Genomic DNA, 25,339 nt, shown 5'->3' with positions numbered 1-25,339 from the left:
TTCTCATAGAAATAGTTCTAATCTCTCCTTTGAGGTCCAGTATGTTTCCTCATAGAAGATCTTAGGACATATGTAGAAAATATGTTGGTCTTCATGTTGATGATCAGTAGGATTTCTCATAGAGGAGCACAAGGTCTTTCATATTAGTGCAATAGTAGAAGATAAGATGAGAAGACTAGTGGGACTCTTAGCAGAAGACTTTCGGACTTCTATAAAAAATTAACCAAACCAAGTAAAAAAAGTATCAGTCGCCTTTGCCGACAGAGTTATACTCTCAGCCTATGTGAATTGAAACTTTCATCTAGGGACAGATCGAATGTGTTTAGGGTCTTTTCAGAATTTTGTGGCCCGTTTTAGATATTTGATGTTGCCGACAAAAATGTGGACTAGCATTAAAGTTCAAAAGCGTTCAGAGGGGGTACTTAAAGCAATGGACCGACATAGTCCATTATGGAAGTGGATCTTATTTTGGGAATCATATCTTTTCAATAGATATCGCGTCCACTAGTCATTTTAGTGGGTCATCGTATAACTTTTGGACCATTATGCCAACAAGCATGGACTTTGCATACATACAATTTTTGTGAAATTTTTTAAATATCGGAAGGAAGTACCGGAATTTGTGGACCGGTTTTGCCCATATTCTAACTGAAACTAAGTTTGGAAAAAATATGACGAAGGCCCAATTTTGTACCGAATCGGTTTATCAGTTCGAGAGTTATCGTGCTCTCCAGCCACTATACATATATAGTGACATATGGGTTTTTCACCTTTCGGGCTGCTTTCTCAAAAAGTGCCTTCGTAATTGAGGCAGCGAATGCATGTTGCTTCAACAAAAAATCAAAGTGATTTGAGAACAGGTCTTAAAGTTAACTTATCCGACATTTTGTGTGAAAGGTACCCGAAGTAGGGGACAAATATAGTCCACATTCGAACCTGATGTATATCAGGTAGATATATTGGGATGTGTTAAGTATGGACCAAATCAGTCACTCCCTTCAAGAGTTATCGTGCGCACAATTTTTCCGAACATTTTTGAACTTTTGTGGGGGAGGTATCTGAAGGTGTGGACAGATATGGCTTATCTTCGAACTTATACTAAGTTTGTACAAAATATAACGAAATCCAATTTGAACCGGGTCTGCAGATCAGTTCAAGAATACAAGTTGTTACAATAAAAATCAAAGCGATTCAAGAACAGGTCCTAAACTGAACTTTTCCAAACTTTTGTATGGGAGGTATCCGAAGAAGTGGACCGATTGAGTCCATATTGGAACCTCATCTAAGTCTGGTGGAAATTTAACGATTTGCAAACTATGGGCTAAATCGGTTGCTCCCTTCAAGAGTTATCGTGCACACAAATTTTCCGAACATTTTCGAACTTTTGTGGGGGAGGTATTAGAAGGAGTGAACCGACATAACCCATCTTCCAACTTAAACTAAGTTTGGACAAAATATTACGAAAGGCAAAGTTTCGAACCGAATCGGGTGAGAGTTATCGTGCGCTCCAGCCAGCCAGCCAGACAGACGGACGGACAGTGCTAAATCAACTTCAAATTGTCTGAAACTGATTTCGTCCAAACATACTTGGGGTCTAAAACATTATTTCGATGAGCCACATATTGTCCATACGAAAGTGTATATGGTAATAAAAAAACCAAACTTCCTTTACAATTCCATTTGAAAAAAATAAAAAAAAAATTGCCAACACATCTACCATTTTTGGTATTGAGGTTAAAGAAAAAAATCCTGGTTTCAAATCTATTTGCGTTCACAAAATTGGCCTATGCGCGCAAAAGATATAGTGTTTTATATTCTCTTATAAAGAAGAAATATTCTTAAAATTTCTTAGTTGTTATATTGAGAGAATGTATGCATATGTATATCAGTAACAGCATTTGACATGCATCCGACGTACAGAAACTAGACAACGCGTAAAAATATGAACACAGCGTCCACGAATATTAATTTTAATGGTCGACGTTATGGGATCCCTCCTAAAACTCTTCATTTTAAAAAACTTTAGTCATACTATATACAATATGTTAACAGTTCGCGAGTTAGGAATGGGTGAAACTCGGATTCATTAACACATTTTTGGTTTTTACCATATACCCTCGTTAGCATAAAAACTTAATAACACAGTTTTTGATGTTTGTTTGTTGTGGCAGCACTGTGCGCCGTTTAGACATATCAGTGAAAATTACGTCACATATCATTGTGCTAACAATAGAGTTCTCTCACAAAGGCCATAAGAAACAAAGTTTAATAAAGAAAACGTAAAAAGGTTATATTTTCTGTGTGGTCTTTAACACTTGTTAGCTTAATTCGTCAACTGAAATGCCCAACGACGTAACCCTCAACATAGCCCTTTGAGGGTTACGTCTTTGGGCATTTCAGGTGACGATTTATTATTTTCTTTACTTATTATTTACTTACATTAAAATGGACTCTTCTATTTCGGATCATCATAAAATTTCATCCTACTATAGTTGTGTAGAGAGTATAATTAAATATGTTAGCAATAAATAATATTGACATTTATTTATTTAAATATTTTCTTAGGTTGATTCTGATGGCGGTATTGTCATAGAATTTGGCAATAAACATGAACGAAGAAAATGGTTCAGTTGAAAGGCAATGATGCATTGTTTTATTTAAGTTTTTGTTTGCCTAAGAATACAATCATACCTTTTTGCTATTGTTCCGCCCTCAGCAAGCTAGTATTACAGACTAGATTTTAGCTTTACACCAAAACCCCTCAGAAACACACAATAAATAATATATTAAACCTATATTATTAGACACTTAGATAGTGAAGACACAAACATGTTCTCTAGAAGCATAGCTACAATAAATTATAATTAATTTTTAAATTAATGCAAGTTACTAACAATATCGCGTTTCTCTTTTCAAATTCTTCTTTTCTTTTTTTTATTTAAAGGAAAAGCTCATAATTGGCCTGCAAAAGGAGAAATCATCACGACTCATCGATTCAGATGTGGAAACAGCACCAACGGATACCACTACCACTTCAATGGCTGAACTCAACAAACCAACATCGAATGCCAGCAGTAGTGGTCCAGGTGGTCTGGGCCTCTACCACAAACTACCCATGTTAAGTATAACACCAGCTGTTGCGGTAACAGCTGCACCTGCTATCCAACAAGTACACGTCCCCGCCATTACCATTGACGTGGAACCACCAACACCGGAAGAAAAACAGCCAAGACCACGTGATCTTATAATACCCACATTGACGGTGGAGCAGCCAAGTCCAACGAAGAATCGTCATCCAATGATTATATTTCCCGGATCACCGCCACCGCAACGAGCCAGCATAGGTGAAACCAGTTTTATGTTTCCAAATAAGCAACAACAAAAAAGGTATACAAGTAGAGAGACACAATGCTTCCTCAAAAAAAAGATCCAACAGATCCCGTTGTCGTTGTTTGTTTAATGTTCTTCATTTATGTTATTACGTTTCGTTTGTTCTTTTTTCTGTATGCTGCTCTCCAATATGGTACTAACTACTAACTAGTGTGGCTGTTTGCCTATACATAGCTCTCTTGGCCCATAGTGTTTTGGTGGATCAAGTTTTTAGAATATGTTAGAATATTTTTTCTCTTTTTTTTGGTTTTCTAATTTTATTGGTAAAGTATGATGTGGTGGTATGCCGAACATACAGATCCCATAATAGAACATCGAAGAATATTCTATAAATGGTCTGATAATCAAATCACATTGTTGTAACAGATATTTTCGTGAAATTTCCACAGATAATCGCTGTACCCTCTATCCCGAGGGCCATCTCTATATTTCACATAATATTTATTTTATAATAATAATACCTATTATCAGGGGTACGGCAAATTCCAAAACGGTTTTGGATTCTCAGGCCAAACTTTTTTAAAGCCCCCTATATATAAAGTTAACCAAAGGCAATATTGGGGACCCACATGCGCTATACATCGCAAGGTTAATGATAATGCTTTGAAAATGGCCTTCGGATTATATATAGATTCATCGGTACAAAAAATGTGTTATGTAGGTTCAAAGCCCTAACCAAAAGCCATACAAGGGTATAGCCCGATTTCCAGTATTTTTGACGTTTTACCCATATTTCCCAACGAATTTCGTCGAATGTTGATATTTTGAAATTTTAGTAAATATGAACCATCTATACAAAAATCATCAATGTAGGTTCACGTTTTTGTATAGCCCTCATACATGGGTACCCCCTGATCTTAGCTATTTCGAGGGTCTTGACCATATTTTCCAATTGATGAAGCTCTAATTTGACATCTTCGTTTCTCAGAGGTTAGCACACATTTTCGAAGAAAATATTCAATGTAGGTCCGCGTTTCTGCGTTGCGCCCAGATTTTACCTAGTTCGGGAACCTTGGCCACATTTCCCAACGAATTGACTGAAAAATTGTATCCCAGCAAAATATGAAGGAATGTGTTCATGCCATCTTATGCATTGATTCAAAGGAAGTCGTGAAAGATGTGATCTTTTCATTATCACTTGAACCCATTCAAGAAAGTCGTGGAAGATCCGATCTTTTCATCAGCATTTGAACCCATTCAAAGGAAGTCGTGGAATATCCGATCTTTTCATCAGCATTTGAACCCATTCGAAGGAAGTCGTGAAAGATCCGATCTTTTCATCACCATTTGAACCCATTCCATCGATCCAATAGAAATGAAGTTTGTGTTTTTACTTACGCACTTATATATTTTCTTTTATTTATCTAATTATGTTTAAAGCTATATAAGGTTTATTATCGTCGGAATAGCAATACATTGGTTAAAATGATATGCATAGGATCCAAAAAATGGCATGCCAGATCACTTGCACCCATGATTAAATAGCATCCATGGCATCAAACATTTTACTGGGTATATTTGTTTCTTTGGGAGTAGAAAACCATCCAGCAGAAGATTTTTAAAATAGGTATAGATTTTGGGATAGCCCTCACATAAGGGTAACTCCCAAGTTCATGTTCCAAACCGATTTTGTATAGAGTGTGTTCAATTCCAAATGGAGGTGATAGTATTAGGCCAGAAACGCAAACCCCCACAAGTAAAAAAGTATCTGTCGCCTATTCCGACAGAGATATACCCTGAGCCTATGTGAATTGAAGCTTTCATTTACGGTAAGATCGAATGTATTTAGGGTCTATTCAGTATTTTGTGGCCTTTTGGATATTTGAAAATGCGGATTACAATTAAAGATTAAAAGTGTTGCAGAGGAGGTACTTAAAGGAATAGACCAACATAATCCATTATGGAAGTGGATCTTATTTCGGGAGCCATATCTTTTCGATAGATATCGCGCCCACTAGTCATTTCAGTGGGTCATCGTATAACTTTGCCAGTAAGCACGGACTTGTCTACGGAAAACATAATATCGTTGTAAACAGGACCACAACGAACAGTATCGGTATAAATTTCCATAGGATCTTCGACCGACCTTAAACTGCATTTAGACACAAATTTTGAACTTTTGTGGGGGAGGTACCTTAAGGTACCTCAATTTTTCCAAATTTGGAAAGATATTAGGTGATCCAAAGTTTGGACAATATTTGTTCAAGAGATATCGTACATACCATTTAAGTGACATTTTTTAAATATTCGGGGGAAGTACCGGAAGTTGTGGACCGGTATTGCCTAACTTCGAACTAAAACTATGACAAAATATGACGAAGGCCAAAACTTGGACCAAATCGGTTGATCAGTTCGAGAGTTACCGTGCTCTTCAGCCACTGCATATGGTCTCAATAGTTTTTACGTCTTTCATGCTATTTTCTCAAGAAGTTGGGCTTGCCCCTGAAAAAACTTTTACCGTCGTAATTGCAAGTTGCTTCAACAAAAATCAAAGTGATTGGAGAACAGGTCTTAATTTTGTGTGATAGGTACCCGAAGGAGTACCCGTGCGCAGCAGCCAGCCAGACAGACGGACGGACATTGCTAAATCGACTCCAAATTGTCTGAAAAGGATTTCGTCGAAACATACTTGGGGTCTAAAACCCTAATTTCTATGAATCGGATTTCGTTGTTTATACATACTTGGGATCCAAACCCATTTTAAGAGTTCCATCTAATCAATTGGAAATTTTGGTTTTTGCAACCTCTTACTCTTTCGATTCCGTGGTAGGCATTTAGGAGTAAGCACCCTCCATATTTTTTAAAACCCACTGCTATCCTAATATGAATGTAATATTATGGCTACTGTTGAGTACCTTCCTTTAGTTTACACCTAATTTCAAATGTTCATATAGTAACCCTCCTCAAAGACTTAAATTAACAAATTTGAATGCATATCAACAATTTTTGTCTGCTTACAGGCCAACCGTATTAAAACTGGATAAACCAAATGTTTTCTTGTCATTGTTGAACAAGTCATAATATCCAATTGCAGTCTGCGGCCGTAAGCAGGTCAGTACTGCATACATTTTCACCTACATTCTTATTATTTGAAATAACAAAGAAATCATAATTTAAAATGTTTATGTTTGTGTTTCAAACTTTTGGATCAAAACAAACTTATACTACAAGTGGTGTAGGGTACGACCAACAGGCTTAACAATACGAAATCGCGAAAAACATGGAAATTTTAATTCAAATTTTCACAACACTTTCTTGAAGCAAAATAATTTTTTACAAACGTTTTAAAGGGGGTTCCATTCATTATTTTGAAGAAATCAATTCAATAAATAGTTATTATAATTATTATTATAATTGAAAATGCCGACACACATCTATTTGACAAACAAAACAAAGCACACATACATATGTTTTTGTACAACTCCATAGAAAGGCTGATTTTTGGTATTTTGAAGCATTTTACTGCATAGCCACTAGGGGTATGAAACATTTCTACAAAGAATTGTAGCTCCACGGTCCACGATTTAATTTAGCACCCATATAACGGTACTGCCCGATGTTAGGTATTTCGAAGTACTTGGGATCCCAATGGGTAAATAAGTCAAAATCGGAAATTGGAAGTATTAATCTATGTTTTGATAGAGAAACCTTATAACGAAACCGTTCGATGTGAGTTATGTTGAAGGCTTTTGCTACATGTTTCACCTCAAGTTGGGGTTATTTTGTACTCCGTATTGTCAAAGGAGAGAAAACCTCCAGGCAGAAAACATATGTAGGGTCTCCAAAACCGGTTAACCGGTTTTGAGTTATAAAACCGAAACCGGTTTTCGCTAAAAACGTTTTTTGTGTCGGTTAACCGGTTTTAAAAAATTAGTAATATTTTTAATATTAAATTAAAATTGTGTTCTTGAAAGTAAACTAAACTTAACTAACACAAGGTAGGGCAAAGTTGTAAATGTCAGATACCTTTAAATTTGAAAAATATTTTTGTTTCGACATACAGAAACAGGCTGTTAATAAAATGTAAACATAATACTTTTGCTAAACAATCTTATACATATACTTATGTTTGGGTTTTTACTATTCTTAGAGCACAATTTCAGCCTTAATTTTGGTTTCCCAACTTCGTGGTAGTATAGTTGTGTATTTTTACTTTTTCAGTAATAATTTTTCAGTAACTTCTTTTCAGAGAGTAAGAGAGATCTGATACGAAAATAGAGAAAAAAGTAAAAATACAACATTTAGTAAACTTTAGCAAAATATCAGTTGATAACCAAAACAAAAACATTGGCGCCAATGCATGAATGAAAAAATAACTCCAAAGCAATGAAAAAGTTCTTAAATTTTAAGCGAAATAAATAAAAAATAATGAATATATTAATAAAATAATCAATAAATAAACCTGAATGGTAATATTTATAGTTTTTTCCACAAAAATCAGATAGACATTGAGCAGCTGACCATTAGCAGATGATTAAAAAACAGCTGATCGAACTACCTAAATGTTGCTGGGAAAAGTTCTTTCAGCAACTTTTAGCAAACAACTGTCATAATTATTCTCTCGCTTCGCTCTCTTTTACTGAACTTTTGTGTAAAAAGACAGCATTTAGTAACATTTCGTAATAATTATTACAAATTATCACGTAAAAAGACACACCTAATGTCAAATAGCACGAATATTATGAGATAATTATATAATAACGAAGTCGTTAAACTTAATTTACCCCTTTCACAAAACCGGTTAACCGGTTTTGTACATTTTTGAAAACCAAAAACCTGTTTTAAAATTTCGATTAACCGATAACCGTTTCGTTTGGAAAACCCGGTTTTTTAGACACCCTAGACATATGTCCATGTTTTGATATATGACGGTACCTCCCGATTAAACGCATTTTGAAGGGTTTCCACTGGAATGCCTGCAATTTGGATTTTGTATTATCACTGGGTAGATAACTTGGAGATAAGTAAATAATTTATACACTTTGAGTCTTGAAATTTATTTTCGGAGTCGACTCCGGAGTTGCAGTCGGAGTCGTGAAAAATTGGTCTCGAGTCAGAGTCTACCCAAAAATTGATCGACTCCAAAACCCTGGCAGGTCTACGTCTTCCTATAGCCCCCATAAAAAGGTACCTCCCAATTTTTGGCATTTTGAAGGTTTTAGCCTCAATATCCCACCAAAATGGTTGAAATTTTGTTGGGAGTATAAAACTTTCCCCCAGAATTTTGTCGGTATAGGTCCACGCCTTCATATTGCCCCCATAGAACGGTACCTGCCGATTTTCGGTATTTTGTAGGTTGTGGCCACAATAATCCACCGAAATGGCTGAAATTTGGTATTAGGTCCACATTTAGGGTATAAACCTTTGAATTTTTTCGGTATAGGTCCACGCCTTCATAGAGTGAATATAGAACTGTACCTCCCGATTTTCGGTATTTTGAAGGATTTAGCCTCAATATCCCACTGAAATGGCTCAAATTTGGTGTTTGGTCATCGTTGGGGGTATACAACTTTCCACCTGAAATGTGTCGGTATAGGTCCACGTCTTCATATAGCCCCCATAGAACAGTACCTCCCTATTTCCTGTATTTTGAAAGCTGCTTATTCAATATCTCTCAAAATGGCTGAAATTTGGTTTTTAGTCTTCATTGGGGGTATTAAACGTTCTACCTGCATAGGTATCTGTATAGGTCCACATCTTCATATAGACCCCATAGAACGGTACCTCCCGATTTTCGGTATTTTGAAGCTTTTAGTCTCAATATTCCACTGAAATGGCTGAAATTTGGTATTTAGTCTTCGTTGGGGGTATATAACGTTTCACCTTAAATTTGTCTGTATATGTCCACATCTTCATATTGCCCCCATAGGTCGGTACCTCCCGATTATCGATTTTTTCAAGGTTTTAGCCTCAGTATACCACCGAAATGGCTGACATTTGGTATTTAGTCTTAGCTGGGGGTATAAATCTGTCCACCTGAAACTTGTCGGTATAGGTCCACGTCCAGAACAGTACCTCCCTATTTTCGGTATTTTGAAGGTTGTGGCCTCAATACCCCCCGAAATGGTATTAAGTGTTTGTTGAGGGTATAATATATTCCACCTGAAATTTGTTGGTATATGTCAAAACCTTAATATAGAGTGGTACCCACCGATTTTCACTATTTTGAAAGTTGTGGCTGCAATATCTCCCCGAAATCGTTGAAATTTGGTGTTTAGTCTTCGTTGGAGGCATAAAACTTTTCGTCTGAAATTGACGGTATGGTCCACGTCTTCATGTAGCCCCCACAGAGCGATTTTGGGTATTTTGAAGGTTGTGGCCACAATATCCCCCCGAAATATCTGAAATGTGGTAAAATTTTTCGGTATAGGTCCACATCTTCATATAGTCCCCATAGAACGGTACCTTCAGGTTTTCGGTATTTTGAAGGTTGTGGCCTTTACATCCCACCGAAATGGCTAAAATTTGCGATTTAGTCTTCGTTGGAGGTAAAAAACTTTCCACCAGAAATTAGTCGGTATATCTCCACGGCTACATATAGTCCCCATACAACTTTAGCTCCCGATTTTCGCTATTTTGAAGGATTTAGCCTTAACATCCCACTGAAATTGCTGAAATTTGGTGTTTAGTTTTCGTAGAGGATTTAAAACTTTCCACCTGAGTTTTGTCCTTTCGAATTGGTTGTTAGTTGGAATTTTGTAGGTTTTAGTGAAACCATGAAACGGTATTGCCCAATGTTATGTATTTCGAGGGGTTTTAGTCAAATTTTGGAACCGAGATTGTTGTAACTTGGTATTGTGTTAGGCAGAAAGAACAACGATGAACTCTTTTAAATAGTGTTGCTGCATTTTAGATTTTTATACTTAACGTAGATAAAGAGCTTAGTAGTTCAATACAGTGGTGGTGGAAGGTATAAAAAGTTCGTGCCGGCCGGACATAACGCCGTTCTTACTTGTTATAAAAAACTCTTAACTTTTATGGGACAAAAACCTGCAAGACCCTGCTGCTCACAGTTATGGTCGGACAGTTCTCATAATATTGAGCGTTTGATCAGGGAAATGCCTTTCAGTTAACTGATATTTTGTACTAAATTATAATTTCCAATTAAATTTCTAGAAATATAGTAACGTACGATTATTTGACTTATTTTAGGTATTTTGAATTCCTTGCTGAGACATACTTGATACTGACAAATTAACTAATTCCGTCACTTTCTTCTTTCTAAGCAACTTTTATGGCCAGGGATAACTTCCTGAATAGTATATGTTCGGCATACAACTACATTCATACATTTTAATTTTTCTTCCGTATTTTCGTTGAGTTTCCTTTGGGCTAATCTTCTTGAACTAATTTGGCTTTTGATTGATATAATATAGTTCTAGAAGCTTTATCTAATCTAGATTTTTTTTACATTTTTTTTATAAAATTTATTACAAGAAAACTTCCATCCAACACAATCTACACACATACACACAGCCAAACAAAACACGACAACAGTGAATACAACAAATCAAACAATTAACACAAATTTTCTTTTGTGCATCTCAGTTCAAAGAAACGAAAAGATAATGGAAAATGTTGAGTATTTCAATTTGATTGCGATTTAATTTTAAGTAACTTAGTAAACTCTTCTTTTTTGTACTAACGCGGTAGAATATTTTTGCCGAGCGCCATGTTGTGTTTTCTCTATGTATATGTAAATAAAATTTGAATCTTTTTTCATTTTAGATTCTAATGGATGCCATATAATAAAATGATGTTACGATTTTAAATTTTACGATTTAATTTTTGGTGTTTTTCTTTTTATCAAAATATCTTTCTTGCAGGCTCTTAAAGCAATTTGAGAAACCCACATCTCTGGATTTTCCATTTGTTCCGCCCATGATAACGGTAACATCGAACATGAGCGAACTTGAATCGGACACAGAGCCATTGTCGCCGGCTCCCAAGACTATTATGGGTGGTGGTGGTGGCCCGGGGGGTCTTATGCCACCCAATCCGGTCGGCATGTGCTATCTAAGTCCGTTTACAATGTGCACTCGTGCGGATCGCACTATATCGGAGAGCAATTTAAGCTCCTCGGGTTACTCGAGCATGGCCAGTCCTGGACCAAGCCGTTGTGGCTCCAGTAATCCCCTCTATCCCAACGAAATGGATGAACCGCCTGGCAGTGGTCATTCGGGAGCGGGGTTATCCCTACATGTGAATCTTATGAATCGACGAAAATCATCGGTACTGCCAAGTTGCAAAGAGAACATTACGAATGGTAAGTGCACAGGTGGTGCAGCTGCCGCCGGTGGTGGTGCTAAAACGGATCGCTTACATGGTCATCGTCCCCGATCAGACTCGGAAACCTTTTCCGATGATATTCTAATCGAATCAAATGATGAAGGTATCGGTACAGATCATGTGGACGAAAAATTGGATGAGACCCGTTTAAGCCATCGACGATTTGACATGTTTCTGGATGAAGAAGTCCTAATCGAAGTTGAAGAACCACCGCCCTGCACTTTGGCTTCATCATCGGGAGCCTGTACATCTAGCTGTGTACCACAAATGGCCCAGCTGCAACTGCCTTCAATTGTGATACAAATCGATGGTTGTGGTGACAAAACCCTATCACCGGTGTCGTCACGTTCCGAAAGCCCATTGAGTGAACGTGCCGGCATTGGTCGCTTCTCGCCACATTTCTATGGACGTAAAGATCAATTGCCATTCACTGATTCCGATGGATTATATGATTTTCCATCGTCCGATGGCAAAGGAACATCGGCCCAATCATTTCAACGGCGTAGTAGTAGCAAGAAGCGAGAACGTAAATCATCGAAATGTTCGACAACCCAATCGCCAACGAAACAACAACTTGATGTGCCATCAAAGGAATCGCTGAACACATCATCGACACCCAGCAGTATAGCTCACGTCTGCAATAAGCATTGCCACTCACATCACCATCCATGCCCTGCCATTACAGTAACGACACGCAAGAGTCCCAAAAGACGTTTATTAACCCGTCATGCTGTAGCGAGTAGTTCGTCATCATCGGAAAGTATAAATTCAACAAAAGAGTTAACCGTTAGACCTTTGCCAAGACGTAAGTTAATGGACTTTGTTTTCGTGCCAGTGGGCACATTTAAATTTCGTTTGCTTCTTATTTTCAATTTACAGGTCTTAATTCACCCAACCGTGAGAAGAGGCCCAGAAAACAAGAAAGTCTCAGTGAAGATGAGGTGGCTGATGTAAGTTATTTCGAAATGCAAGAAAACTTTAAATGGTATTTAGTTTGACCGGTTCGAATTTTTTTATGTCACCTTTTGGAAAATTTAATCTCTTAAAATATTGTTTGAAAACCCACGTTTCTAGTCCGGACCCAACATCAATTAAAACATTCCTAACCACCAAAACTAGATGTATGCCCTCCAATTGGGCTCCAACTAGCCGTCTTCCAATGTGTAACGACAAGTTTGCTCTGGTAGCTGGGATAGACTTGCATGCATGGGTTCGCCACAGAAATTTTTTATTGAAGTGACTGACTGAGAGTGAAATAAAGGGGTTTGGTTACACATTCTAAAGGCGTCCACTCACCTATCAGTCTGCCCGACAGCATTTGTCGAAAATTTGAGAATGCATGTGTGAGTTTTTCAAAACTGATGAAAATCAAAATATTTTTGATTTCAAAATGAACCCCCATCAGTGGGTGAATTGTGTTTATTTTCAAATTTTCAAAAACAAATAATAATGTTTGTGAAAAAAAAAAACAAAGAAAAATTTAAAATTAATTTATTTTTGGAGAAAAATTTTAAGATTGACTGAAGGCTTTGCTACAAGCTTGTCATGCACACCCATACAAAAAAGGTTCATCGGCCCGACAGCATGATTGATAGGTGAGTTGAGGTCTTTAAGCAGGCCACTCACTATTAAATTTTATTGTCAATATTTGTAGTAGAATGTAAATTTTTCAGTTTTGATTTTCAAAATGAACCCCCATAAAACCGATGAATATAGTTCATGTTTAAGATTGTCGGAAACCAATTTTTGAAACTAGAATATAGTGCTTGTGAAGAAATAAACAACATTTAAATTCATTAAGTTTTTAAGGAAATTTGAAGATTTCGATTACTGATTGATTGGATGTTTTACTACACACTTGTCAAGTGCATACGTACAGAATGGGTTCATCGACTTGACAAACAAATTTGATAGTGAGTGCCCTCTTTACGCTTACTATTCAGCGGCACATACACTATCAAATTTCTAATTATCCTACTGCGCTGAGATTCGGTCACGGCTGGTTCGTCTTGGATGTGGGCCGCTTCGGTGCTGTGGCGGTGAGGATGACGTCAACTCTGCGGCTTACAGGTGTCAGGTCCTACGTTCTGGCCCGCGACGGCTGTTGAACAAGGTATCGATTACTTTACCTAATGTTCAGACCCACGACGGCTCTTAAACGAGGTTTCGATCATTTTTCCTTATGTTCTGGCCCCCGACGGCTCTTAAACGAGGTATCGATCACTTCTGCCTCACGACGGCTCTGGAAAGATATTTCGATCTCTTTTCCTTATATTCTGGCTCAGGACGGCTCTTGAACAAGATTTCGATCACTTTTCCTTATGTTCTGGCCAACGACGACTCTTGAACGAGGTACGGGATCACTTTTCCTTATGTTCTGGCCCACGACGGCTCTTGAACGAGATTTCGGTAACTTTTCCTTATGTTGTGGCTCAGGACGGCTCTTGAACTTCGCGGGAAAAAACTAGTTAAAATAACTTATGACCTGTTTCTCTAAGACGATTCGAATTCAAATTCGTTCGAATTACTACCAAACTCCTGTTGTTGTAGGAAATGTTTGTTTGATTGAAAATAAAAACATTTCCAAAATTTTTTAAAAAACAGAAGTTTGGTAGTAGTTGGAACGAATTTGCATTCGAATCGCTTTAGTGAAACATGCCATTAATTCTTCAGTTCAAACCAACGACGGTTCTTAAACTGCGCGGAAAAAATCTATTAAAGATCACTTAATTCTCAAGTTCAGACCAACGATGGCTTTTAAACTTCGCGGGAAAATCTACTGGAAATGACTTAATTCTTATGTTCAGAGAAACGACGGTTCTTGAACTACGCAGAAAAATCTATTAAGACCACTTAATTCTTAAGTGCACACAAACGACGTTTCTTGAACTATGCGTAGAAATATATTAAAGATCACATAATTATTAAGTTCAGACCAACAACGGGGTTTGAACTTCGCGGAGAAATCTGTTTAAAATCACTTAATTCTTAAGTTCAAACCAATGACGGTTCTTGAACTACGCGGAAAAAATCTATTTAGTTCAGACTAACATGGGTTGTTTGAAAATTCACAACTATTGTTAGTGTTCCCTTTGCGGGGTTCTAATACTCATTAACGCTTCCGAAAAATTACACTTTTAGGGTCCCCTTTAGGTAGGCATCATACATCGCGAGATGTATTCAAACCTACCCAAAATACCCAACAATCGAGCGATTCTCGTTTGTACCATTAACCTTTCTTCTTAGATCATGAAAACCTTTCGTGTGCTGATATACCGTGGAAATAAATGCCTCCTCATGAAGATGGCACAGTGCTATCATATGGAGGGACTATACTGCAGTCTTCAGGGCGCGGTTTGGACACATTTGAACTTTGAGTATGTTTGCATAACAAGTATGAGTATGTCCCAAACAACTTAAGGACCTTCTTTCCCATATATTGGGGGTATTTGGAGGTCTAGAATGGTGTAGGTCAACAGGGACCAATATGTTCAGGGTTTCGTTCAACAGCCTAAGTGATGAACGGTAGATTCAGTGGCGGATATTTTCATATTCCTCATTAGAGAAATGCACAAGTAGCCGATTGCGACACTCCCGAGCCACTTGGCAAAAAACGAATGTATGTAAGTGTGGCTTGCCAACCTAAGAAACATATGTTTTCATCATTTTTTAAAATTTTTCAAAAATTGATTCATTGTAAAAAATTGATTTTAAATATTAAGTCGCGAAAATTGCGTCCTAGCCCACTGTGCACAATAGCTGATAAAACATAAAAAATTTAAATTGGACCAATATTAAAGAAGTTATGAGTGTTTCTTTGCATATAGTATTTACAGATTTCGACTTTTTCAAGGCGTGCTATTTCTGGAACATTTAGTCATAAAAAATCTGAAAATATACTGAAATAAAATAAAGGAAATCAAAACCTCATTTTGAAAAAGTGTACGATTTCACTTAGAAATCCCCATATATTCTTGATCAGGATACATGTTAGTCATGTCCGTCCGTTGTAATCACACTTGCGTCCACAATAATTGAGATAGAACGCTAAAATTTTGCACCCGAGTGTATTTCTTCCATAGGCTGGTCAAGTGTATTTTATCGAATTTTGAGAATTTTAGCTAGATTTTTTGACCGATATTTGACATTTCAAGTTCCCAATGGCCAAGAAATTTCTCAACTAAAAATTGTCAATATAGGTCCACGTTTTGGTATAAAACCCATATAACCGTCCTTCCCGATTTGAGGTATTTTGAGGAATTTTGCTACATTTTCCGCACAAAAAGGCTCCAATTTGGCACTTGGAGTTTCAAGAAATCCAAAAACTGTTGTACCAAAAATAGTGGAGATTGGTCAAATTTTTGATGTAGGACCCATATAACCGTACCTCCCGATTTAAAGTACATTGAGGCTTTTAGCCACATTTTTTGATCGAATTAGCTGAAATTTGATACTCCCAATGACCAAAAAAGCTTCTCCATAAAAATTACCAACGTTTTGGTATAGTTCCATATAACAGTACATCCCAATATAAAGTATTTTGTTGTTTAAAATTTTTAATACTTGATAATAACTAAAGTGCTAAGTTATTTATGCGCTCAGTTGTTGTTGTTTCGTGTCACGATGGTGACACTCGCCCATCTTTAGTTCTCATATATATGGAGAATAAAACGTAATAGTTCAGCACTAAAAGCCAAATTAAAATTGAGATAATATAATGATGGAAAACAGATAAAATTTGGTATAAATATATGTAAATTCATCAATGTACGTTAGCTTTAAACTACTCCTATGACAATTGATACACGCTCCAACCTCATTTGTCATCGGAAAGCTGAAAGTCCCTTGAAATTAAATTTCAATTATTTTCTTTTTCTAATTTCTTTATGTAGTCAATCTTAAGACGAATTTCACCCAGCATTGTTAAGGAGGAAGATCCACCAAAACCTAAGTGTAAAATAAATCGTTTAAGAGCCATTGGAATCCAAATCAGGTAAACCTCCATACCTAAAGTTTCTTATTCAATGTATGTTTATAATATTCTTCCTTCGAAATAGATTTTTGCGACGTTTAGAAAAATCAATAAAAACCCGCGAACGTATTGTCTCACCATCGGATAGTTGTCCTGAAGAGAATACCGATGACATGGACTCACCACAGGCATCATCGCCACTGCTACAACCAACATCACCGAATAAGACACGATTGACATTGTGTCGACAGAAACGTCTTCCCAGCGAGGCATATGGTATAACGGCAGCCGAAATGAATACCAGCAATTGGAAGGGCATGGATCGTAGTTTGATTGGAGATGACTTAACAAGTGATTAAATGACATGACATACATGAGAGTATGTCGAATACAAGTAGTTTTTTCTAGAAGCTTAAATCATATATTTCCATAGATACATATGTATGTATGTAGCAAAGCAAAAAGAAAAAAAAAAAAAACAAAAAAGTGTAAAGTGTATATAATAGGTTAGAACTTTTAGTATTTAAGAGTAACTTCCCCTTCGCACATATACCAATAACATTCACTACCACACACCCACTAACGGACATTTTTGTGTTGTGTATGTGCAGTTTAATATAGTGACACCTTAACTACAAAATGGAATTGATTTTGTCCTTCATATATATATATACTCTTATGTAGAATTAAATTTAAAAAAATCGGATAGCCTATAGACGACGCAAAAAAAAAACGAGAGGATAATTAAAACAAAAAATAAAATTGGCACTAAAACGTAAATATTGTGGTATTAATGATAAGATAATTTAAAGCCCTAATCTAATGCAGAAATAGATACACACAAACACACATTCTCACATAGATACGTATTCACATTTTAATATCTAAAATTGATAGTTAAGAAGTGTTACAATGTTGTCATTATTTAATTTTCATTTAAAAACTAATTTAAGGAAATACATATGTAGTTATTTTTCGAATATATGTATGCAATAAGGATATCATCCTTTCCCATTTCCAAACAAAAACACCGAAAAGGCATAACTCAGATGATTGATTTAAGTATTGGGTTTAATAGAGATAATGTTCATAATTTTATGTGATGAATACTAACATGTAAAAAGCCTTAAGTACGACCGGGCCGAGTTTTTGATACCCTCCACCACAAAATATTCTGAATTAAAATGGATTAATTAGTTTCCCGTTAAGTGCAAAAATTATTCGACCCAAATGCCTAATTTAGGTAAAAAACGTATCTAAAACTTTCTTCAATCTGCTGCTAAAAATGAATGTGGATGATTTTTGGTGAAGGTGTTTCGGGTCCTCTGAGAACTTCAAATGTCAAACTACAGCTAGTTCGGTTAAAAATTTTAGTACAAATCTTCAAGATACCAAAAATTGTGAGAATCTGTTATATAGGAGCTCTACCAAAAGCTTCGATTTTCGGTTGAGAACCTCAAATGTTAAATTTCAGGTAGTTTGTTCAAAAATTGTAGCGAAAATCCTCCAAATATCGAATGTCGGTACCGTTATATGAGGGATATACCAAAACATGAACCTATGTTGGTAATTTTCAGTGGAAAAGTTTCGGGACCACTGAGAACCTCAAGTCAAATTACAGCTAGTTCGGTTAAAAATTGTAGCTTAAATCTTCAAGATACCGAAAATCGGCGGGTACCGTTATATGGTAGTAGTTTTGGGACCACTGAGAACCTCAACTGTCAAATTTCAGCAAATTCGGTCAACAATTTTAGCTAAAATCTTCAAAATACCGAATATCGTGGGATACCGTTTTATGGGGGCTATACCAAAACGTGGGCCTATCTTGGCAATTTTTTGACCTCTTGAAACTCCTAGGGCCAAATTGGAGTCAATTTGGGGGAAATCCTACAAATACCTTAAATCGGGAGGTACCGTTATATGGGGGCTGTAAAAAAACGTGGTCCTATCTTGACATTTTTAGTGGATTTCTTTCTGTTTTGGTCATTGGGAACCTCAAATGTAAAATTTCAGTTAATTCGATCAGAAAATGTAACATTCTCTCTCATTTAACATTCTATCTCAATTATTGCGGACGCTATAGTGATTACAACAGGCGGATATGGCTAAATCGTCTTAGATTTTTATATGGTCGCAAATGTTTAGTTCGATGCTTTACAAACAGGAAAGTAAACTTAATAGACCCTCCATGCTATGGTGGAGGGTGTAAAAAGATTCCTAATATAATATATGAGTATATTAGTTGTGGTTATGTCTCCGACCTTCCGTACTTATTTAGGCATAAATACCCGACCACGCCCACTTTTTTAAATATGTTATATCTATAAAACTACTGAACGAATGACAGACAATGTTCAAAGTTGTCCCATGGAGAAAATAAAAAAATATATTTTGATGAATTTCGGAGGAGGTGGGGTCAGTGTTGCCGAATTTGACGATTAATCGTCATTTTGACGATTTTTTGGACCAAAATTGAAAAAAACGACGATTTGACGATTTTATGGTCCAAAATGACGATTTTTCACCTAAGCTAGAAATGCATGAGATAAAAGGCGATAACTACATTTTGACCAAAATTTCACGAAAAACTTTAAGGAAAACAAAGTTCCAAGCTCGATTTTATAAGTTTTTTTAATGTTCTATAGCAATTTCCAGACGGATTGGCTATATTTATACACATACCTTGAACACAGGTATTTTAATAGTTTTTTCCTCGCCGTCGAATTACATCAGCTGAAAATGTTCGTTTGGGATTGTTAATGGATGAAAATCTTCCTTGAAATGTTTTCGAGATAAAATATGAATTATATATACATACATTTCGTTGTGAAAAAAATTTATGAGCCCAGGTTTCTTAACTTTCTACTACTGCCCTCTTTAGGCGGTTTTTGAATGACAGTTTTCATCGATTTCCGACTGCCCAACACCCAAAATTTACGTGTATCGACAAACGTGGACGGTCGCACTGTCAAGTAAGCACTATTTGAGCTAAGCTGTCATTCAAAGCTGGCAATGTGTACCCAGCTTTACCTTGCTGTATTATTGCAAACTCGATAACCATAGGGAAAACTATCATCTTGTGAAAGGTGTTTTTATAGCGGTATTTAAGTGAGATTGGGTTAGATTTATTGCTGTGGGTTTTATATCTTATGTTGCCAGCGAATAAAATCGCATTAAACGGTAACAAAACCTAGTTTTGGAACACGTTGACGATTATTGACGCTTTTCCAAATTTTGTGGGTGGGGTACCTTCCCTCCGAAGAATGTTGTTCGTGGAAGCAGCATTTCTAAGCAAATGGTCGCCTGTTTCTTTGGAAAATCTGGCAATGTGGCGACTACTCCGCCTAAACAACGTAGGACGGTCAATTCTGAGTAGTACACCAAAATTTGTTTGCCTGAAGTCTTCGAAGAATTTTTAACAACGAACAAGAGAGAAGGAGTCATTAAGCAGAATGACAATGCGGCGACCCTGACACATCGGCTCCAACTAGAGCTTTTTTGACGAGTCTAATGACTTATTTTTATTCCCGCAGATCAAAAAAAAAAAAACGTGTAGTTGGCGGTTTTCTTTGCCGGAAGTGTTGCTGTTGAAGTGTTTAAAACCATGTTTAGGTATAGCCCCCATATAACAGTAGCTCCAGATTTTGGGTATTTTGATGATTTAAGCCTCACTTTCCTACCAAATTAGTTGTAATTTAGCACTTCCCATATGGAGGATTTTATCCACATTTTCAGACCAAATAAGCTGAAATTAGACATTGGAGATTTTCGGTGGTCATACATCTTTCCACCAAAAATTGTGAACATAGGTATACGTTTCGATATAGCCCCCATATAACTGTACCCCCAGATTTTGGGGATTTAAGCTAAATTTTCCAGGCATTTCTTGGCATAAGTTGCGGCTAGTTGCAAGCAAACTTGGTTATGCGGATTCCAAGAAGTCCAACATACTTCTTCAAAAAAAAAAAAAAAATGGATAATAATAATTTTTATACACTTCACCTTAATATGGAAGGTATAACTCAATTTGTCAATCCGTTTGTTTCACCGGAGACCATATAAGGTATATATATTCTTGATCGGGGTACAATTCTAAATCGATATAATCATGTCCTTCTGTCCGTCTGTTGAAATCAAGATACAGCTCGCAATTTAAGGTAGAACTTTGTAATTTGGTGTAGAAGGTTCTATTACTCCTAGGATGTTTGGTATTACAGGTTCACGTTTTGATATAGCCACCATAGAACGGTACCACCCGATTTTCTGTATTTTGTAGGTTTTAGCCTTACTATAACACCGAAATGGCTGAAATTTGGTACTTAGTTTTCGTTGGGGGTATGAAACTTTCCCCCAGAAATTTGTCGGTTTACGTCCGCACCTTCATATTGTCCCCCCCTATGTGTGGCCAAATAGCCCCCATATAACATACCTTCCGATTTTCGGTGTTTTGAAGGGCTAAAAAAATCAGAGATGGCTAAAATTTGGTATTTAGTTTTCGTTGGGGGTATGAAACTTTCCCCCAGAAATTTGTCGGTAGGTAAAGGCCTTTCTGCCTGAAATTCGTCGGTATAGGTCAACGTTTCGGTATAGCCCCCTCCCAATTTTCGTAATTTCGAAGGTTGTGACGTCAATATCCCACCGAAAGTTTGAAATTTGTTATTAAGTCTTCCATGGAGCTATAAAATATTCCTGCAGAGAATTATCAGTATAGGTCCTAGGGTTCCTATATCCCCCATAGAAGCGTACCTTTTGATTGTCTGTAGGTTAAAGGTTTTACCGAAATATCGGAAATTTCGTATTTAGTCCGCTTTGAGTCTAAAAACTTTCCGGCAGAAATTTGTAGGTCGACGTTTTGATATAGCCCCATGGCACAGTACCTCCCGAATTTCTGTATTTTGAAGTTTTTGTATTTAGTCTTCTTCATAAACGAAAGGAAACTAATTGTTCCATTTTACTTAAATACAACTCGTGGTGGAGGGTATAACAAGTTTGGCCTGGCCGACCTTAACGCTGCTCTTACTCGTTTCCATTTCTCTCATTTTCCTGCTCTAAAGGTAGCGCATGATACTACAGGTCATACTTTAGGTACCGTGAAAGAGGTCTCGGGTATCCAAGAATGGATTTTGTGGTTGTTGCATGGAGTGTACGATACTTTGCACACTGTGTTGATATGTTGTGGGAACGAGAAGTGTTTTCATTTTGGCAAGTTGAGTCGAATATAGCTGCGGCTATCTGCTGTGATTGCAGCTTACCGATGTCCAACTTCGGTGTTGTGTATGTTCGTATTTTATTTCCTACATTTAATCGGATACATTCCTTTATTACAACAATATGGTGATCTGAGTCGATGTTTGCTCCTCGGAACGATCGTACATCCAACACGCTCGATGAATGCCCTCCACCTACCACAACATGATCGATTTAATTTCTTATTTTTTGTCAGGTGGCAGACAGGTGCCCTTATAAATGTAAAGAGGCTTAAATTTTATTTGTCGCTGCGAAGTCTATCAGATTCATAAGATTGTCAGATGTTTTCCTGTGGAGACTGCATTTACCGACGGTTGGGCCAAAGATTTGCCATTGAAATCGCTTGGAATAACTTTAATGTCTAGACAGGACAATTGTAGTATGTTTCTTTTCTAAACACTCGTAACATATGTACATTATCTTTGGTCTGCTCGTCAATGTCTTCTGATGTTGAAAAATTGTGTTTTTTTTTTTGACTTTCATTCAACGGTGTAAAGATGGTGACCAGATGTTTTAACCACCGACCAGATGTTTTAACCTTCGACTGCCATGATGAAATGCGTCACCTTTAGTTGTTGTCGTGACTCCTTTCCCAGTCTATCGTATTTCCTATATAATAGTAATATAGATCTTGTAATTTCCAGGTAAAAATGACAGATCGTAAACTGCACCTTCTCTATAAAGAGTTCGAATATTCCAGATCATGGTCCTCAAAAAGTTTTTTGGTGTAGTCAACTTCAAAACAGTTTGTTTTTTTCTTCTTTGTGTTTTCATAGTACGATGTTTTTTAAGGGTGGTTTACGAACCCAACACCCAACCCAAGTTTTTAACGGTCTTATGGGTGAACGCGCGGCACATGTTAGCTCACTACCTTTAACGGGTGTTGAATGCAGCTGCCCATGTGATACCACGGGGAGGTCACTGTGCACTTGGGTTAACAAAATAAAGAACAGATTGTGGTACATATGTTAACGTTTAAACAACCCTTAATGTTCGTACGCGTTCCAGAGTGTGTATTGTGTTCGGCTGCAAATCAGAAGTACGCAGGATCAAATCCAGCAGAGGGCAAAATAAAGTTAAATAAAATAAAAATATGGCCACAGAATAACTAGTAGGTCATTGCGACATGCCCTTGTAAAACTAATGGGTTAGTATGGGGTTTTGAAAGTAGTTACTACTACCAAAAAGTACCATAAAACCCATTATTTAGTAAGGATTAATTATACTGGGAAGGAACATTGTTACCATCAATTACCTGAGTATTGCTTTTCCAAAAGAATCCATAAATAGAATGAAATATATTCCTTGTAAAAGATAGAAACAAAACTTAGATAAATGATTAGATTAAATAAATTAGTAATTAAAGTTAATAAACCAAACAAAATATAAAACAAAACAAAAAAACATAATGGTGTGCTCAACAATTTGCGCTGTGTTTGTTATTATTATTACAACAACAACAAAAATTAACAAGAAAAACAAAACCAAATTAATTACAAACTAAAAATTCACTACAATCACTCCTTATTTCATCTATTATTTTTAATCACATCCATCATTTATTCCATGTCATTTGATGTGTTAAATCTCAACTGAATATAAATATTTGAAAGAAAGTTAAGTATTATTTGCAAAACTAAGCTTAAGAATTGGAACTAGTTATTTCCAATAAGAGGCCATTTTCAGGTTGTAGTTTTCAGTCTTTAAAGACGAGCTACCCTAAACCCTATACTTTTGGGTGGGAGAAAATACTTACAATACTTACTTAAAGTCAGGAAGTCAAAAACTTTTTTCGCATTTTATTGGCTACCTTCAGTCTTGTTTAAAGCTTTGATACATCAACGTAGTGATTCGGGTCGATTGGTGGTTTTCATATATTGAAACATGATCGGTCAGGTTCCTTTTTGAGGTGATCAGATGACAGCCACGTGACCTTACGTACATGTATCAATGTGCTTAAATCTGGTGCAGGTAAATACCATATTTTGATTTCAGAGGATTTCTAGTCCAATAAAAATACATTGGGAAATATCAATTATTCCCACAAAGCTAAATTTGGCGGAGAGATAGGGTTTGACATCAAATGCAATATCTAATGTTTATACCTTTTAGCCTTTAGACTGATACGACCAAAAATTTGCCACATCGAAATAATGGTTTATACCCCAAAGTATGTTTGGACGTAATTCGTTTCTGTCTTCCGAAGTCTCCCTTGTCCCAAACTTCTTGAGATAATGGTCCAAAAGCTTTAAAAAACCCTGCCGGTACATTCTAAAATGCTAGTGTGCTATATACATATCTCTCAAACTTTTTCAAAATTTTCTTCCAGACTTATATTAACGTAATTTAATATTACGAGTTCTCCTTCAATCAGAAATTTGCTCAAAATTTTTTGGTATAGCCAAGGTTCATTTATTAAGGACTTACGATAGATCAATATTTGCAAATCGTTCAACTTGCGAAAATTCGCTTTCTTTGAGGAATGTGTTTCGAGCCTAATTTTGTTCAGGGATGAGACCCATTTCTGGCTTAATGGGTATGTAAACAAGAAAAGTAGCCGCATTTCGGTTAAGAGCAACCTTATTTAGAAAAAAAGTTTCTTGTGGTTTGTCCGCTGGTGAAACCATCAGCCCATATTTTTTCAAAATGATGTCGGTGAGAACGTAATCTTCAATGGCGACTATTATAGCCGAATATTTGATGCTTGAAATTAAAGCTCGGCTTACCTTTTTCACTTGCATCATTGGTCATTAAGCTCGACTCTAACGAGAAATTTATTAAAAATGATATTCGCCCTAGTAGGCAAAATTTTCAAATAAAAATAAAAATTAGCTTGATCCACGTTGGGGTTTGAACCACGTCTTGAAAAACACATGACAAAAAGTGTTGTCACGGCGTGTTAGTATTCAGAGCCAAAATCATAACTTTTTCACTTGCATCATTGGTCATTAAGCTTGACTCTAACGAGAAATTATTTAAGAATACATTTTAGTTTTTCATTTCGAAAACAACATGTTTTCTCATAAAAGAAATTGCAAATATTACTTGGAAAGTACGCGAACAAACCTATCATTATTTTCATTCAAATATAAATGGGGATTTCTGAATGAAATCGGACACTTTTTAAAAAATTGGTTTTTGATTTTTTGCTGTGGTGATGCTACTCATCAGCAAAACATTTCAGTATATTTTCAGATTTTTTAACTAATGGCTCCAGAGATATCGCACTTTGAAAAAGTTGAATTCTATAAAAACTATAGGCAAAAAAATACTCATAACTTCTTTAATATTGGTCCAAATACATATATCAGAGCCTCTTCAGCCAAAGGCGAAACATGCATGTCACATAGTGGTGGTTGTGTGGGTTCGAATCGTCGGCTTTCCTTTTTCACTTGCATCACTCCAACTAGAAATTAATTAAAAATTAATATAAAAAATGAT

The 25,339-nt window shown here is 36.4% G+C and overlaps 1 protein-coding gene and 1 long non-coding RNA gene across 13 annotated transcripts in view; one reads left to right on the top strand and one right to left on the bottom strand.

Moving 5' to 3' along the window:
• Window positions 1-17,413, top strand: part of LOC141397476 (uncharacterized) — a 655,384-nt gene extending 637,971 nt beyond the window's left edge. For 9 of the 12 annotated variants that reach the window (XM_073973773.1, XM_073973783.1, XM_073973777.1 and 6 more), the window contains 5 exons: window positions 2,945-3,387; window positions 11,217-12,484; window positions 12,559-12,629; window positions 16,572-16,672; window positions 16,737-17,413. In XM_073973773.1, the coding sequence (XP_073829874.1) occupies window positions 2,945-3,387; window positions 11,217-12,484; window positions 12,559-12,629; window positions 16,572-16,672; window positions 16,737-17,010 (2,157 nt within the window). In that variant the 3' untranslated portion in view covers window positions 17,011-17,413. Of the gene's footprint in view, window positions 1-2,565; window positions 2,697-2,944; window positions 3,388-6,350; window positions 6,442-11,216; window positions 12,485-12,558; window positions 12,630-16,571; window positions 16,673-16,736 lie in introns of those variants that run through there. The other 3 variants (XM_073973780.1, XM_073973781.1, XM_073973782.1) reach the window with 3 other exon arrangements.
• The window catches only part of LOC141397490 (uncharacterized), an 82,053-nt gene that overhangs the window by 11,404 nt on the left and 45,310 nt on the right, over window positions 1-25,339 (bottom strand). The gene's annotated exons all lie outside the window — the stretch shown is intronic.

The sequence above is a fragment of the Musca autumnalis genome, unplaced genomic scaffold (assembly GCF_047663935.1).
Source record: "Musca autumnalis isolate F117 unplaced genomic scaffold, ASM4766393v1 scaffold_3, whole genome shotgun sequence".
NCBI lineage: Eukaryota > Metazoa > Arthropoda > Insecta > Diptera > Muscidae > Musca > Musca autumnalis.
Note: the sequence above shows the minus strand (reverse complement) of the source record. Positions and strands in the feature narration are given on the sequence as shown.